General features: G+C 41.7%; 1 protein-coding gene across 1 annotated transcript in view; it reads right to left on the reverse strand.

The window, feature by feature from the left end:
* si:ch211-14k19.8 (mucin-3B) overlaps positions 1–13,402 on the reverse strand; it is a 54,366-nt gene that overhangs the window by 4,611 nt on the left and 36,353 nt on the right. Inside the window, exons 6-8 of the mRNA XM_060898557.1 lie at positions 10,208–10,367; positions 3,505–3,696; positions 3,072–3,293 (exon numbers count right to left, since the gene is read on the reverse strand). Of these exons, the coding sequence (XP_060754540.1) occupies positions 3,072–3,293; positions 3,505–3,696; positions 10,208–10,367 (574 nt within the window). The remainder of the gene's footprint in view (positions 1–3,071; positions 3,294–3,504; positions 3,697–10,207; positions 10,368–13,402) is intronic.

Consider the following 13,402-nt stretch of genomic DNA (forward strand, 5'->3'; position numbering starts at 1 on the left):
TTCAGAAACCTTTTACTTTTGTTCCGCGTCTTTCTCAGTTTTGTTTGACGTAATTTATTTTGGTTGCGATTCCAGCTTGCTCGTTTGCGCTCCCTGACTTTTTGCTTGCAGTTTTGGCACAAACTTCCCGTGTGGGTGGGCTGTCCAGGAACGCATTCCCATTGGCTAACTTGTGTTTGACTGACAGCTACGCTCAGCCATTCCCTACTCGGATTCTGGCGGACTGTTTGACGAGTGACCGACTATGATACTGAATTAATTCAACAAAGTGTAAATTCAATATCATAGTCGCCACTGAAGTCCACTCCATCCCTGTTTACCGTCAATGGATCGGTCACTCGTCAAACAGTCCTCCAGAATCCGAGTAGGGAATGGCTGAGCGTAGCTGTCAGTCAAACACAAGTTAGCCAATGGGAATGCATTCCTGGACAGCCCACCCACACGTGAAGTTTGTGCCAAAACTGCAAGCAAAAAGTCAGGGAGCGCAAACGAGAAAGCTGGAATCGCAACCAAAATAAATCACGTCAAACAAAACTGAGAAAGACGCGGAACAAAAATAAAAGGTTTCTGAAGAGTAATAGACTGATATTTTGCACGAGTACACGAATAATTTGTTTGCCAGTCTAAAAAAAATGACTTTTTTTTTTGTTTTTTTGTATTTTGATTTGTCGTTTTTGTTTGATATTTCCAAAGTATTGTATGAACATTTTGGCACAAAATTGATTCCATAGGGCTGTGCCATGGTGGTTCCCAGGTTGTTCCTGACCATGCAAACCAATTTCCTGTCAGCTGAGGGTGACCATTTGGGTTTTCTTGAAGCAAAGTGGCTTAGCAAAGTGACTCCACCTCACAATAAGGCCACACATTTTTTATCTTTAGGTTCACGGATTTTTTTCAACATATTTTTGATGATGTCGGTCAAAATAAAAATAAGTGTCCTTGGCCAATTTTTTTTTTTTTTGCATGGCAAAATTTCAATATCGGATTAAGATGATAAAATAATTTAAATTCAAGAGACACACTTCACACACACACACACGTATGTATTAGGGATGTTAACCGATGACCGTTTGACCGGTGGTTGACTGAATCAATGTCAACCAGTTAATTTTTTTTTTGGTTGTCGGTGAAAAAAAAAAAATCAATCGTTTTGAAGCTGCCGATTTTGGAGCGGAGAACCTGGAATTCTGTGTTATAAACGCTTGGGGCATGCCATGCGGTGTAAGGACGACAGCTGACAAATCAGAAACACCCATTCAGTCATGTCCCGCCCTCCCGCCCCAGTTAAAGACAGCTGACAAATCAGAAACACCCATTCAGTCATGTCCCGCCCCAGTTGAACACAGCTGCCACTCGGCGAAAGAAAAAAAGTGTAGACACAGGCTTTTTAGCTTACAAATTACTATTCTGTTGTTTTTTTTAATTATTATTAGAAGGCACATGGAGTTTAGTCCTGCCTTGGCCAGTGCATTCTGAAAGTATGTTTCGGTCTGTAGCCAACAATGCATGTTATTGCAGATCAGATCTCTCCACACAAACTAAAGGCGCAGATGCCGACTTTTTCACGGCTTTTTCATGGACTGTAACGGCATTTGCTTATGTAGTAATTTTAATACAGAATTTACTCTGATGAAATTATTCAGACACTCCAACGCCCCCCCCCCCAAAAAAAAAATCGGATCTGCACAAGCCGTGAAAAAGGCGCGCCGTTTGCATCCCTGTTTAAACTCATAGGTTAACCGACTTTAACCGGCTAATGAGGCTCGGTGGTCGGTCAAGATTTTTTTTAGTTTTCGCCATCCCTAGTATATATATATATATATATATATATATATATATATATATATATATATATATATATATATATGTTCTTGTGTATAAGTTTATAACACGGACTAGCATTACAGTACTTACTTCTCTGAAGGTATGTGGTCATATGACCGTTGAGCTCTCATGAGCACATGGAAGGCTGATCCGTTCGTGCTACTTGATTCAATAGGACTCTCTACGGCACCATCCTCTTCTAATTCCACAGTCAGATACTTGCAGCCAAAATCGCGAACTAACGTTATGGCAGGCATATTCGGCATCGCGCTCGTTACATCACCACCTTCTTTCTGAGAACCAAAGATCGTTTTGATCTTTTCATTGCTTACTTTCAACGCTTGAGAGACGAAATCGCCCACGTTTTGGTTAGTGAGACAGTGAAAAGACTTTTCTTTACCACACTTTATGCTTACGTACAGTTGAGGCGATAGCTCGGAATCCATGCTGTCAGCGTCAGCCATGGTCAGCACGAGGTTGACACTGTCGTAAAGCGGTCATAAATACCATAAAAACATTCAAGTGAATACTCAGTGTCGTAAATAGTTTTGCTTTCGGCTGAAGTGGATATATACAACACACATTGTCGTTTGTATTTGCGATTCTAATACTTTTTACTTAAAGAAATATGGCCTAGTACCAGGGATACAGTGCTGTTACAAGAAAAATGTGACTTTTTTTTTTTACATTTCTTTTTGTACGTTTAAAATAAAAATTAAAACACGCACAGACTTTTTATTTTTCTAGCGGTAGTATTTAACTGCCGTCGGTGGATCCGTGATCCGAAAAATCTAAAATGAGTCGCCTAACATGCATGCAATTGTTTGAACTGATCTTGGGATCTGCAGTTGTTTAGAAATGGCTCCAAGACACATTCCGGAGTTGTGTACATCTGCGATCCTCTTTCTCAGATCTGCACTGAGCTCCTTGGACTTCCCCATTTTACTGTGTGTTGGTCAATCCAATGAGTGCTGTAACACACCCTTTTTCTGAAGGCACAGAGAAGCTACCAGCTGTAGTCAATCATGCTCACTAACAGGAAGTTAATAGACCTCGGCCTTGGCAAGATAAGAGACATTTTGGAAGCCTCAGCACCTCTGAATTAATAATCTAAGTGGGTGTAAGTACATTTTTGACCCTGTATGTATAATTTTGACCCTGTGTTGATTTCAGAAAACACAACTGTACATCAAAAGCTCACATTTGGTTCTGTAAATGTATAAAGTATAAATTCCAAGCACTCGCACCTGTGAGGATACACTGTATTGAGATGTTTAACACTATCCGGGTAGGTAGAGGCGATGGAGAGCGTGTCGTCATGGTAACAGCATGCACGGTCCAGTGCTCTCATGTGCAGTAACTCATCAGAGCGACTGAACGCGGTGTGATCCAGCGAGTCCACTGATCCGGGCCAGGATCTTCTCCAAAAACGAGCTGACAGCTCATCGAAGTGGTTAAACCTGCGGTAACTTCACACACGCGCACACAAATATTTTTCAATTCAAACCCTCAGCCCTGTGTGTTTATGACCAAGCGTACGCTCCACTCAGCCCCTCTGGTTTGTTTTGACTGACCAATGATTTCCTGCTCACATTTTCCAATAATAACAGAAGATCAGAATAACACTATGTGCTCAGTATACTGTTATGGTGTGTGTGTGTGTGTGTGTGTGTGTGTTACCTGCTCTGTGTCTGCTCTGCTTTGGCCTGAACAAGCATTTTCTTAAAGCGCTGTACAGCTAGATAAGCCAGGAGTCCCATCAGCGCTGCTATGGCGGCCAAAACACCAAAACACATACCAGCTAATCTCTGTCGGGTCATTCGGAGGTCACAGCGCTGACCCATGAACCAGTAATCTTCACCCACAGGACACCTACAGCACACACACACACCATTTTAAGTTCACAAAAAGAGAACATAATATAAAACAACATATAGACAAAAACAGACATGTGTGGTGTGCACACACACACGTGTGTATTTGTGTAACCGGTGCTTTCAGACCAAACATCTCTAGGGACTTATTGAGAGGAACCACCCACTGGGCAGCTCCTCCAAGAACTACTTACCTTCAAAGGCTTTTTTCTGTTTGCGTTCACACCGCCAGCAGGAACACTGAAGTGTTGCAAGCTGGCTTGTTCGCATGATCTTACCAGGAAATGCTTGTGAAGATTTTTAGATTTTGCTTAGATGCATCAAAATCAAGCTGTGTTTCCCGAATTCATCATGTATAATAAAGCTCAAGGGCCAACTTCACTGTCGGTCCATTTATGTGGGTTTTTTTTTCCCTTCTAAATTTTTAATGCTAACGTTAAGAGCTGTTTACACAGTTTACATGGATTTATAAAAATGGTGGTTGCTTGTGTTTCACTGGCTCGTGTTCGACCACTGAACGTACACTCACGCCACTTATGCGCTATGTTCACACTGCAAGGCTTAATGCTCAATTCCGATTTTTTTGTGAAATCCGATTTTTTTGTGAGGTCGTTCACATTAACAAATATATGCGACTTGTATGTGATCCTCAGTATGAAAGAAAAGCGACCTAAAAGTGTTCCGCATGCGCATTGCAGGATACGACGATGTCACACGCAGTGAGCATGGCCAGTGTTTACGGAAGTAAAACCGCCCGGTTGCGGTATGACCCATCCAATCTAGCTTGAATAGCTGCATCCCCCCAAATGGAAATCAGCTCCCTAACCTCTGCGTCCTTCCATTGAGAAGATTCAGAAACTTCACAGCCCGAAGCGTCCCTCGCATTGATGTCATGCGCAGGGGCGCAGATACGTTTTTTTAACTGGGGGGGACAAAAAACTGGGGGGGGACAAAGCTGCCAGCAAACCAACCCCAACCCCGATATGCCTGTCAAACTTGTTGTGGGTTACCATAGCAACCAAGCTCGAGCTCGCAACCTGTGCAGTCTGCGCAGCTCAACCAACCGAATATCAGTCTTTGTTTTGTTATATGTGAGTTGTTGCAACTATGTATACACTGCTGTGCACCTCAATAAACCGAATGGTAATTAGTCTTTTGATTTTTCCGTGAGGTTTGCCTTATGCAAAGAAAGACAGCATAGACGTTTTTTCCTCCCTATAAGTGGGGGGGACCGAGCGAGGTGAATTTAAATCTGGGTGGGATGAATCCCACCCGTCCCCCCCCTCTATCTGCGCCCGTGATTATGCGCCATGTTGTTGTAACTTTTTTGAGAGACCCGCCGCCTACTTCAGCGCAGAATAGTGACGTTTGTGGCTTGTTGATGACGTGTAAGTCGGATGAATGCGACCTGGCGGTTCAGACTGAAGTCGCATATGAAAAGAGCGGATAGGAATCGGAATTAGGACCACATATCCAAACGGCCTGGGTCGGATTTGAAAAAATCGGATCTGTGTCGTTCATATTGTCAATAAAAGATCGGATACAGGTCACATATGGGCGAAAAGATCGGATTTGAGTCACTTCAGCCTGCAGTGTGAACGTAGCCATGGTTCCTCTTGTGCTGGGAGAGAACCTACCCTGAAGTAGGAGATTAAAAAAAAAAAAGTCCCTCAAAACAGCGTTCTAAGAACTAGAATTGTCCTCAGTTCCTGCAGTGTGACACGCAAATAAGGAGGAACTTCCTGCAACAGTTCTCAGAACTCTGAAAAGGTTCCCTCTGGTCTGAAAGCACCTCAGAATAAGCAGTCACTTTGGTCCTCTATACCACAAGGGGGCCCCATAAATATATAAAAGGTAGATTTTTTTTGTAAAAGACAAGCAGAAGTCGAGATTGAGTATAGTGTACAACGTTTCCAATGTCATTAATCTCCAACCTTATATACTCTTTACCCCCCCAGTAAAGAGGCACAGTTCAGTTAACACACACGCACACCATTTCCAGCACAAGTGCTCAAGTTACATTTCCAGCTTCGAGCACTATACTCAATTTTGACTTCTGCTTGCCTTTTACACACACACACACGCAATTAATTTCATATATCAGAGATGGACAAAGTCCCCAACTTCATTACTTAAGTCAAAGTACAGATCCCACTGGTCAAATGTTACTCCTATACAAGTGAAAGTTCTCCAGTTAAATTTTTACTTAAAAGTACTGAAGTACTTGCTTTTAAAAATACTAAGTATTAAAAGTACATTTTCTGTCAAGGCATCGTTGTATTATTGCCACAACGCTTATACCCAACGCCGTTACCAAAGACAGAAATGTGAATTCACAAAATGAACGCATGCTGTGCCGTCATGGTGGTTTAACATTAAGCTAGCTAGTCAGTGAAGCTCCACCTGACGCTAGCAAACGCTTTTCAAACTCGAAATCATATTGGGTAGCTAACGCTACTAGAAAAGAAAGATTTCTACATTCTGTTTATTTGGCAAGATTATGCTAAAACATATTTCCAAAAGGACTTCAGATAAGTTAACGTTATTCATGTTAGCGTAACTCCGTGTTTACATGCTAACTAACAGTGTCCAAGTTAACTAGCTACAGTATGTGTTAATGTTAGCCGTGGACAAGGCTACGGCAACTTGGTGGGCAAATCCATAGAAAGTCATTTGACTAACCAGACTGCATAGCTATTGCAACGTTATCGCTAGCTCTAAAAGCACAGACAACTTCATTACAAGCTTTCTCTTGGAATAAAACGTTTACAGACTTCAATATGCTTCTGCGGGTCAGACGGTGAACTTTTGTAGGCAGTGATGTGGTTTGTTTTTGGCAAACAAAGCAAACATTTAAAACAAAATGAATCTTTAATCCTTTCCCCAGAGCATTCCCCAGAAGAACCGCCTCCTTCCATTCTGCCATCAGCTGATGGTGTTAAATAACGCTGCTGAGAAATCACTGAACTTGATTTTATACAGTCTATGGACGTGACGCGACCCTAGTGATTACTGATCGGCTGTCTCAGTGTCACCTGCGAAAAAACCAATCACGTTTTAGAAAAGAAAAAGCAACCACTTTCAAAGCCGCTTCATAGTAACGAGTAACGAGGAGCTGGATAGAAATGTAGTGGAGTGAAAAGTACGATATTTGCCTTTCAAATGTAGTGAAGTTAAAGTCATAAGTTTCCAAAAATAATAACTCAAGTAAAGTACAGATACTCAAAAAGCGTACTTAAGTACAGTACTCAAGTAAATGTATTTCGTTACTGTCCACCAATACACACACACACACACACACACACACACAGAGGTGTGAAAAAGTGTTTGCCCCCTTCCTGATTTCTTATTTTTTTGCATGTTTGTGACACTTAAATGTTTCAGATCATTGCACAAATTTAAATATTAGACAAAGATAACACAAGTAACCACAAAATGCAGTTTTTAAATGAAGGTTTTTATTATTAAGGGGAAAAAAAAAAAAACCTACATGACCCTGTGTGAAAAAGTGATTGCCCCCCGTTAAAACATAAATTAACTGTGGTTTATCACATCTTTGGAAAGCCGAGTTCAATTTCTCTAGCCACACCCAGGCCTGATTACTGACACACCGGTTCTCAATCAAGAAATCACTTAAATAGGACCTGCCTGACAAAGTGAAGTAGACCAAAAGATCCTCAAAAGCTAGACGTCATGCTGCGATCCAAAGAAATTCAGGAACAAATGAGAAACATCAGTCGGGAAAAGGTTAAAGCCATTTCTAAAGCTTTGGGACTCCAGCGAACCACAGTGAGAGCCGTTATCCACAACACGGAACAGTGGTGAACCTTCTCAGGAGTGGCCGGCCGACCAAAATTACCCCAAGAGCGCAGCGACGACTCATCCAAGAGGTCGCAAAAGACCCCACAACAACATCCAAAGAACTGCAGGCCTCACTTGCCTCAGTTAAGGTCAGTGTTCATGACTCCACCATAAGAAAGAGACTGAGCAACAATGGCCTGCATGGCAGAGTTCCAAGACGAAAACCACTGCTGAGCAAAAAGAACATCAAGGCTCGTCTCAATTTTGCCAGAAAACATCTTGATGATCCCCAAGACTTTTGGGAAAATACTCTGTGGACTGACGAGACAAAAGTTGAACTTTTTGGAAGGTGTATGTCCCATTACATCTGGCGTAAAAGTAACACAGCATTTCAGAAAAGGAACATCATAAAATATGGTGATGGTAGTGTGATGGTCTGGGGCTGTTTTGCTGCTTCAGGACCTGGAAGACTTGCTGTGGTAAATGGAACCATGAATTCTGCTGTCTACCAAAAAATCCTGAAGGAGAATGTCCGGCCATCTGTTCGTGACCTCAAGATGACGCGTACTTGGGTTCTGCAGCAGGACAATGATCCAAAACACACCAGCAAGTCCACCTCTAAATGGCTTAAGAAAAACAAAATGAAGACTTTGGAGTGGCCTAGTCAAAGTCCTGACCTGAATCCGATCGAGACGCTGTGGCAGGACCTTAAAAAGGCGGTTCATGCTTGAAAACCCTCCAATGTGGCTGAATTACAACAATTCTGCAAAGATGAGCGGGCCAAAATTCCTCCACAGCGCTGTGAAAGACTCATTGCCAGTTATCGCAAACGCTTGACTGCAGTTATTGCTGCTAAGGGCAGCCCAACCAGTTATTAGATTTAGGGGGCAATCACTTTTTCCACACAGGATCATGTAGGTTTGGATTTTTTTTTTCCGTTAATAATAAAAACCTTCATTTAAAAACTGCATTTTGTGGTTACTTGTGTTATATTTGTCTAATATTTAAAGTTGTTTGATGATCTGAAACATTTAAGTGTGACAAACATGCAAAAAAAAAAAAAAAAAATCAGGAAGGGGGCAAACACTTTTTCACACCACTGTATCTCCATTTTATTTATTTATTTTTTAAACGCGGCCCCTTGTGATATAGAGGACCAAAGTGACTGCTTATCATGAGGTGCTTATTTATCGGTTGGTTTGTTTGCATTTTGCCCAGTAATTCATCAAAGGACACACTTGGTCGTCTTTTTCGCACTTGACACACAAAACTCATCTCATCTCATTATCTCTAGCCGCTTTATCCTGTTCTACAGGGTCGCAGGCAAGCTGGAGCCTATCCCAGCTGACTACGGGCGAAAGGCGGGGTACACCCTGGACAAGTCGCCAGGTCATCACAGGGCTGACACATAGACACAGACAACCATTCACACTCACATTCACACCTACGCTCAATTTAGAGTCACCAGTTAACCTAACCTGCATGTCTTTGGACTGTGGGGGAAACCGGAGCACCCGGAGGAAACCCACGCGGACACGGGGAGAACATGCAAACTCCACACAGAAAGGCCCTCGCCGGCCACGGGGCTCGAACCCGGACCTTCTTGCTGTGAGGCGACAGCGCTAACCACTACACCACCATGTAATATCTATAATCTATTAATAATCTATTAATTTATGGGGATATTTTTTATAGAAACACCACTAAGGCACTTTTACAATCTTTAGATTCTGTTTATCATTCCGCGTTAAGATTTATATCTCGTAAAAATCACTCCACACCATTGTGTACTGTATAATCTAGTAGGTTGGCCATCATTACATATCAGACGGCATAAGCATTGGCTCCTTTTTGTATACAAGGCGATACTTGATCAGTTTCCTTTGTATATTTGTAGTCTTTTATCTTTTAGCAATCAAGGGTATAATCTACGCTCAAGTAGCTACATTCTTTTAAATGTCCCCAAAATGAAGACAGAATTTGGTAAAACTGCTTTTAGTTATTGTGCCTCAGCTGCGTGGAATGAGATTCAAAAATCACTCAGACTTGTTATTTTTATGTCTGTCAACGATTTCAAATTGTATCTTAAATCATACATTCAATACTGTTTGCACTTGTTTTTAATTTTTGATCTTGTTATTACTTAATCACACATTATATTTTATGTATTTACTATACCACATATGCAAAACTGTTTGCACTTGTTTTTATCTTTTGATCTTGTTTTATGTATTTTCTTTTGTATTGTATTCTACTCTACATTTTATACTTATTTTAATTCTTTCTGTTTTTCCTGCATCCTGTGTGTTGTATTGTAATGTGTGCTGCTGCCTTGGCCAGGGCTCACTTGTAAAAGAGAGATTTATCTCAATGTGATTTTGTTTCCCTGGTTAAACAAAGGTAAATAAATAAATAAATAAATAAAAATTAATGATGTTCAATGCTGCAGATAAACAACAGTGAAGAGCGTAATCAAATTACAGTTCCATTAACACACACACACACACACACCCAGCTCAAGTGCTTTTTTTATACCAGCAAGTGTGCAAATAATAAATCTGTCACTCTGGATTACACCTTAAACCTGATCAAAATTTTGTTCCGTTTTAACTCCTGCATCCTTATGGGGCCCCCCTGGTGGTTTGGGGCCCCTAAACAACTTCTTATACCACGTAACTATTAACGGCTCTCGTTTGCAGGACACTCACTGGCAGAGTGGGTGCTGTCCAGACCGATGGACACAGATGCCATGGTTCTTGCAGTACTCAGAGTGGCACACGGATCTGCAGGAGATGTTCCGCTCGGAAGAGACGCAGTAGAAATCAGGGGGACAAGAAAACAACCAAGAACACACGTCACTGTGCAGACCTGAAAAAAAAAAAAAAAAACCACACACACACAAAATAACACGACCTGGACCACAGGTTTTGTATTGAAATATAAAATCAGCATCACGTACACGTTAATTGGAGTTGAGTGTACAGTGTCCTCCAAAATTATTGGCCAAGGTTTCGTAAAAAGGGTTAGGCAAAAAAATCCACCTTATGGTGACGAAGTCGCTTCATCTCACACTGAAAAAATGAGAAAAATCCAGCCTTTAATTGAAGTAAATTTATCCAGAGAAAAACAAAATCATCATGTTCAACAAGAACACATGTGCCACTATTATTGGCACGCCTGTATTGAATACTCTGTCCAATCCCCTTTGCCAATAAAACAGCACGGAGTCTCTCCTGTAACATTTTATAAGGTTGGAGATACAGAGTAGGGATCGACCGATATGTTTTTTTCAGGGCCGATACCGATAATTATGGAACTGGGATACCGATAACCGATATGTGCAACCGATAAATATAAACATTATAATTCACATGAAATTAAACATAGCACACACTGACACTGACCTTCATATCCATGAAATGTATGTTTAATTGTAAAATTGAACATGAAATTTTGTGCAGGGAGATGCCAGCAGTATTTGTACAATAAAGTCAAACATTAGTTAGAATAAAATGAGAAAATAATAATAAAATAAATATTCACCAATAAAAAAAAATAAATCACTCCCTACTATATTACAGCTCACCATTTTCAGTGGAAAATAAATGAAAATACACTCTGGATTCTTTTACACTAAGAACTAAATAAGACTTACCAACTTCAAGTAGTTTTTAAATAACAAATCAAGTGTAGGGAGCTGCCTGCAGCATTTTTTAAAAAGTAAAATCAAACAAAGTAGGCTATCACTCCCTATTATGTAACAACTTAACAAGTAACCATCTACATTCTAATGCTTTTAATGCTCAAGCCTAATATTCCCAATTTAGGAGGATTATATTGTAGTGAAGGAAGCATTACATGTAGTTTCAGCGAGACTAGTTGGTTGTAGGCTAATTCAAGTGCTTCCTTCCGTAAGCTAAGTTTGCCTGGCTATACAGATGCAAATGGACAATTTTAACGAGTAGTAGATGAAGAATGTAAACATATAAATGAGGTTGTGCTTTTGCAACTTGTGTGTTTGTGACTTATTGCGGCAAAAGCAGCGTGTCCTTACCTTGAAGTGGGATCTGCTTCTGCCCAAGTGCCCATACAGCCGCCTTGAAACAGTTCACAGCGTTTAGCTACGCGTGTTGATTGGCTGTATCCCTTGTGCCGCTTCTGCCCGAGTGCCCGTACGGCCGCCTTGAAACAGTTCACAGCGTTTAGCTACACGTGTCGATTGGCTATATCTCTTGTGCCAAACAAATCAGATGTTGTGGTGGGCGGGACCATGTTCTTGAACTCAGAGAGGCGAGTGCAGGAAAGGACGTGCAGTGACAGTTGCGTTAGGAATGAAATGGCTGCAAAAAGGCATGTTATCGGCATATCGGTGGAAATTATGGCCGATACCGATAACCCTAAAAATGCAGAATATCGGCCCGATATATCAGCCAGGCCGATTATCGGTCGACCCCTAATACAGAGCAGGACATTTGAGAGCGTTCCTCTGTACACACACTCTCCAGATCATCCAGGGTCCTCGACCCTCTCTTGTGCTTTCTCCTCTTCAGCTCAGTCCACAGGTTTTCACTGGGGTTCAGGTCAGGGGACTGAGATGGCCAGGGCAGAAGCTTGATTCTGTGCTCAGATTACCATGTGTGTGTTGATTTGGATTTATGCTTACAACAACAACCACCCGGTTTTAGTTTCCTGGCAGAGGAGCCAGATTCTGATTTAAAATGTCCTGGGATTTCATGGAGTCCATGATGCCATGTACCCGAACAAGGTTTCCAGGCCTTTGGAGGAAAAACAGCCACAAAACATCACAGACCATCCATGATATTTTACAGAAGGGATCTTGTTCTTTTCATGATAACCATGTTTATTGCCTGTTCCATCAAACCAGAGAACACAGTTCCAGTCAAAGTTGTGGCAGCATTTCACAAACTTCAGGTGTTTGTGGTTAACTGACAGAAAAAAAAGGGTTGGGTTTTTTTCCCTCTCTCTCAGACCTTTAAAATAATCTGTTGACACGAAGGTGGAGTCTGATGGTGGGTTTGGAGACTTGGAAACCCCAAGATTTTACTTTTTCTTATAATTCGCCAACAGTGATCCTTGGGGATTTTTTTTGCCTCCCTCACCCTCCTCCTCCTCACTGTACATGGGAGCAAAATAAACTTGGATCCTCTTCTCGGCAAGTTCCAGTTGGCATCCACTTTTTTATTATTGCCCTAACAGTAAAAAAGTGTTTAGCACTGTCGTCTCACAGCAAGAAGGTCCGGGTTCAAGCCCCGGGGCCGGCGAGGGTCTTTCTGTGTGGAGTTTGCATGTTCTCAGTGTCCGTGTGGGTTTCCTCCAGGTGCTCCAGTTTCCCCCACAGTCCAAAGACATGCAGGTTAGGTTAACTGGTGACTCTAAATTGACCGTAGGTGTGAATGTGAGTGTGAATGGTTGTCTGTGTCTATGTGTCAGCCCTGTGATGACCTGACAACTTGTCCAGGGTGTACCCCGCCTTTCGCCCGTAGTCAGCTGGGATAGGCTCCAGCTTGCCTGCGACCCTGTAGAACAGGATAAAGGGGCCACAGATAATGAGATGAGATGACAGGAGTAGAAATGGACATTTTCAGCAAGTAGCCATTTTTTATAAGCATTCCCTGACTTATGAAGGTCAGGACACTTCTCCCTCATTAGGTTTGTATGTTCTCTTATCTTTCCCATGTTGACGGATGACGAAGGGAATTTGTCCTCTGTGTCACCTCATATTTGTTCCCCAGTTAATCAGGAAGTCAAGGATTACAGCTTGACAAGTTCCTACACACTCCAATCAACTCAAACATGGACAATTTAAATGGGAAACGGTTACATTGTGTTCATTTTCCAGGGGTGCCAATAGTGGTGGCACGTGTGTTTTTGTTGAAAATATA

Source organism: Neoarius graeffei, chromosome 18 (genome assembly GCF_027579695.1).
Source record: "Neoarius graeffei isolate fNeoGra1 chromosome 18, fNeoGra1.pri, whole genome shotgun sequence".
NCBI classification, from domain to species: domain Eukaryota; kingdom Metazoa; phylum Chordata; class Actinopteri; order Siluriformes; family Ariidae; genus Neoarius; species Neoarius graeffei.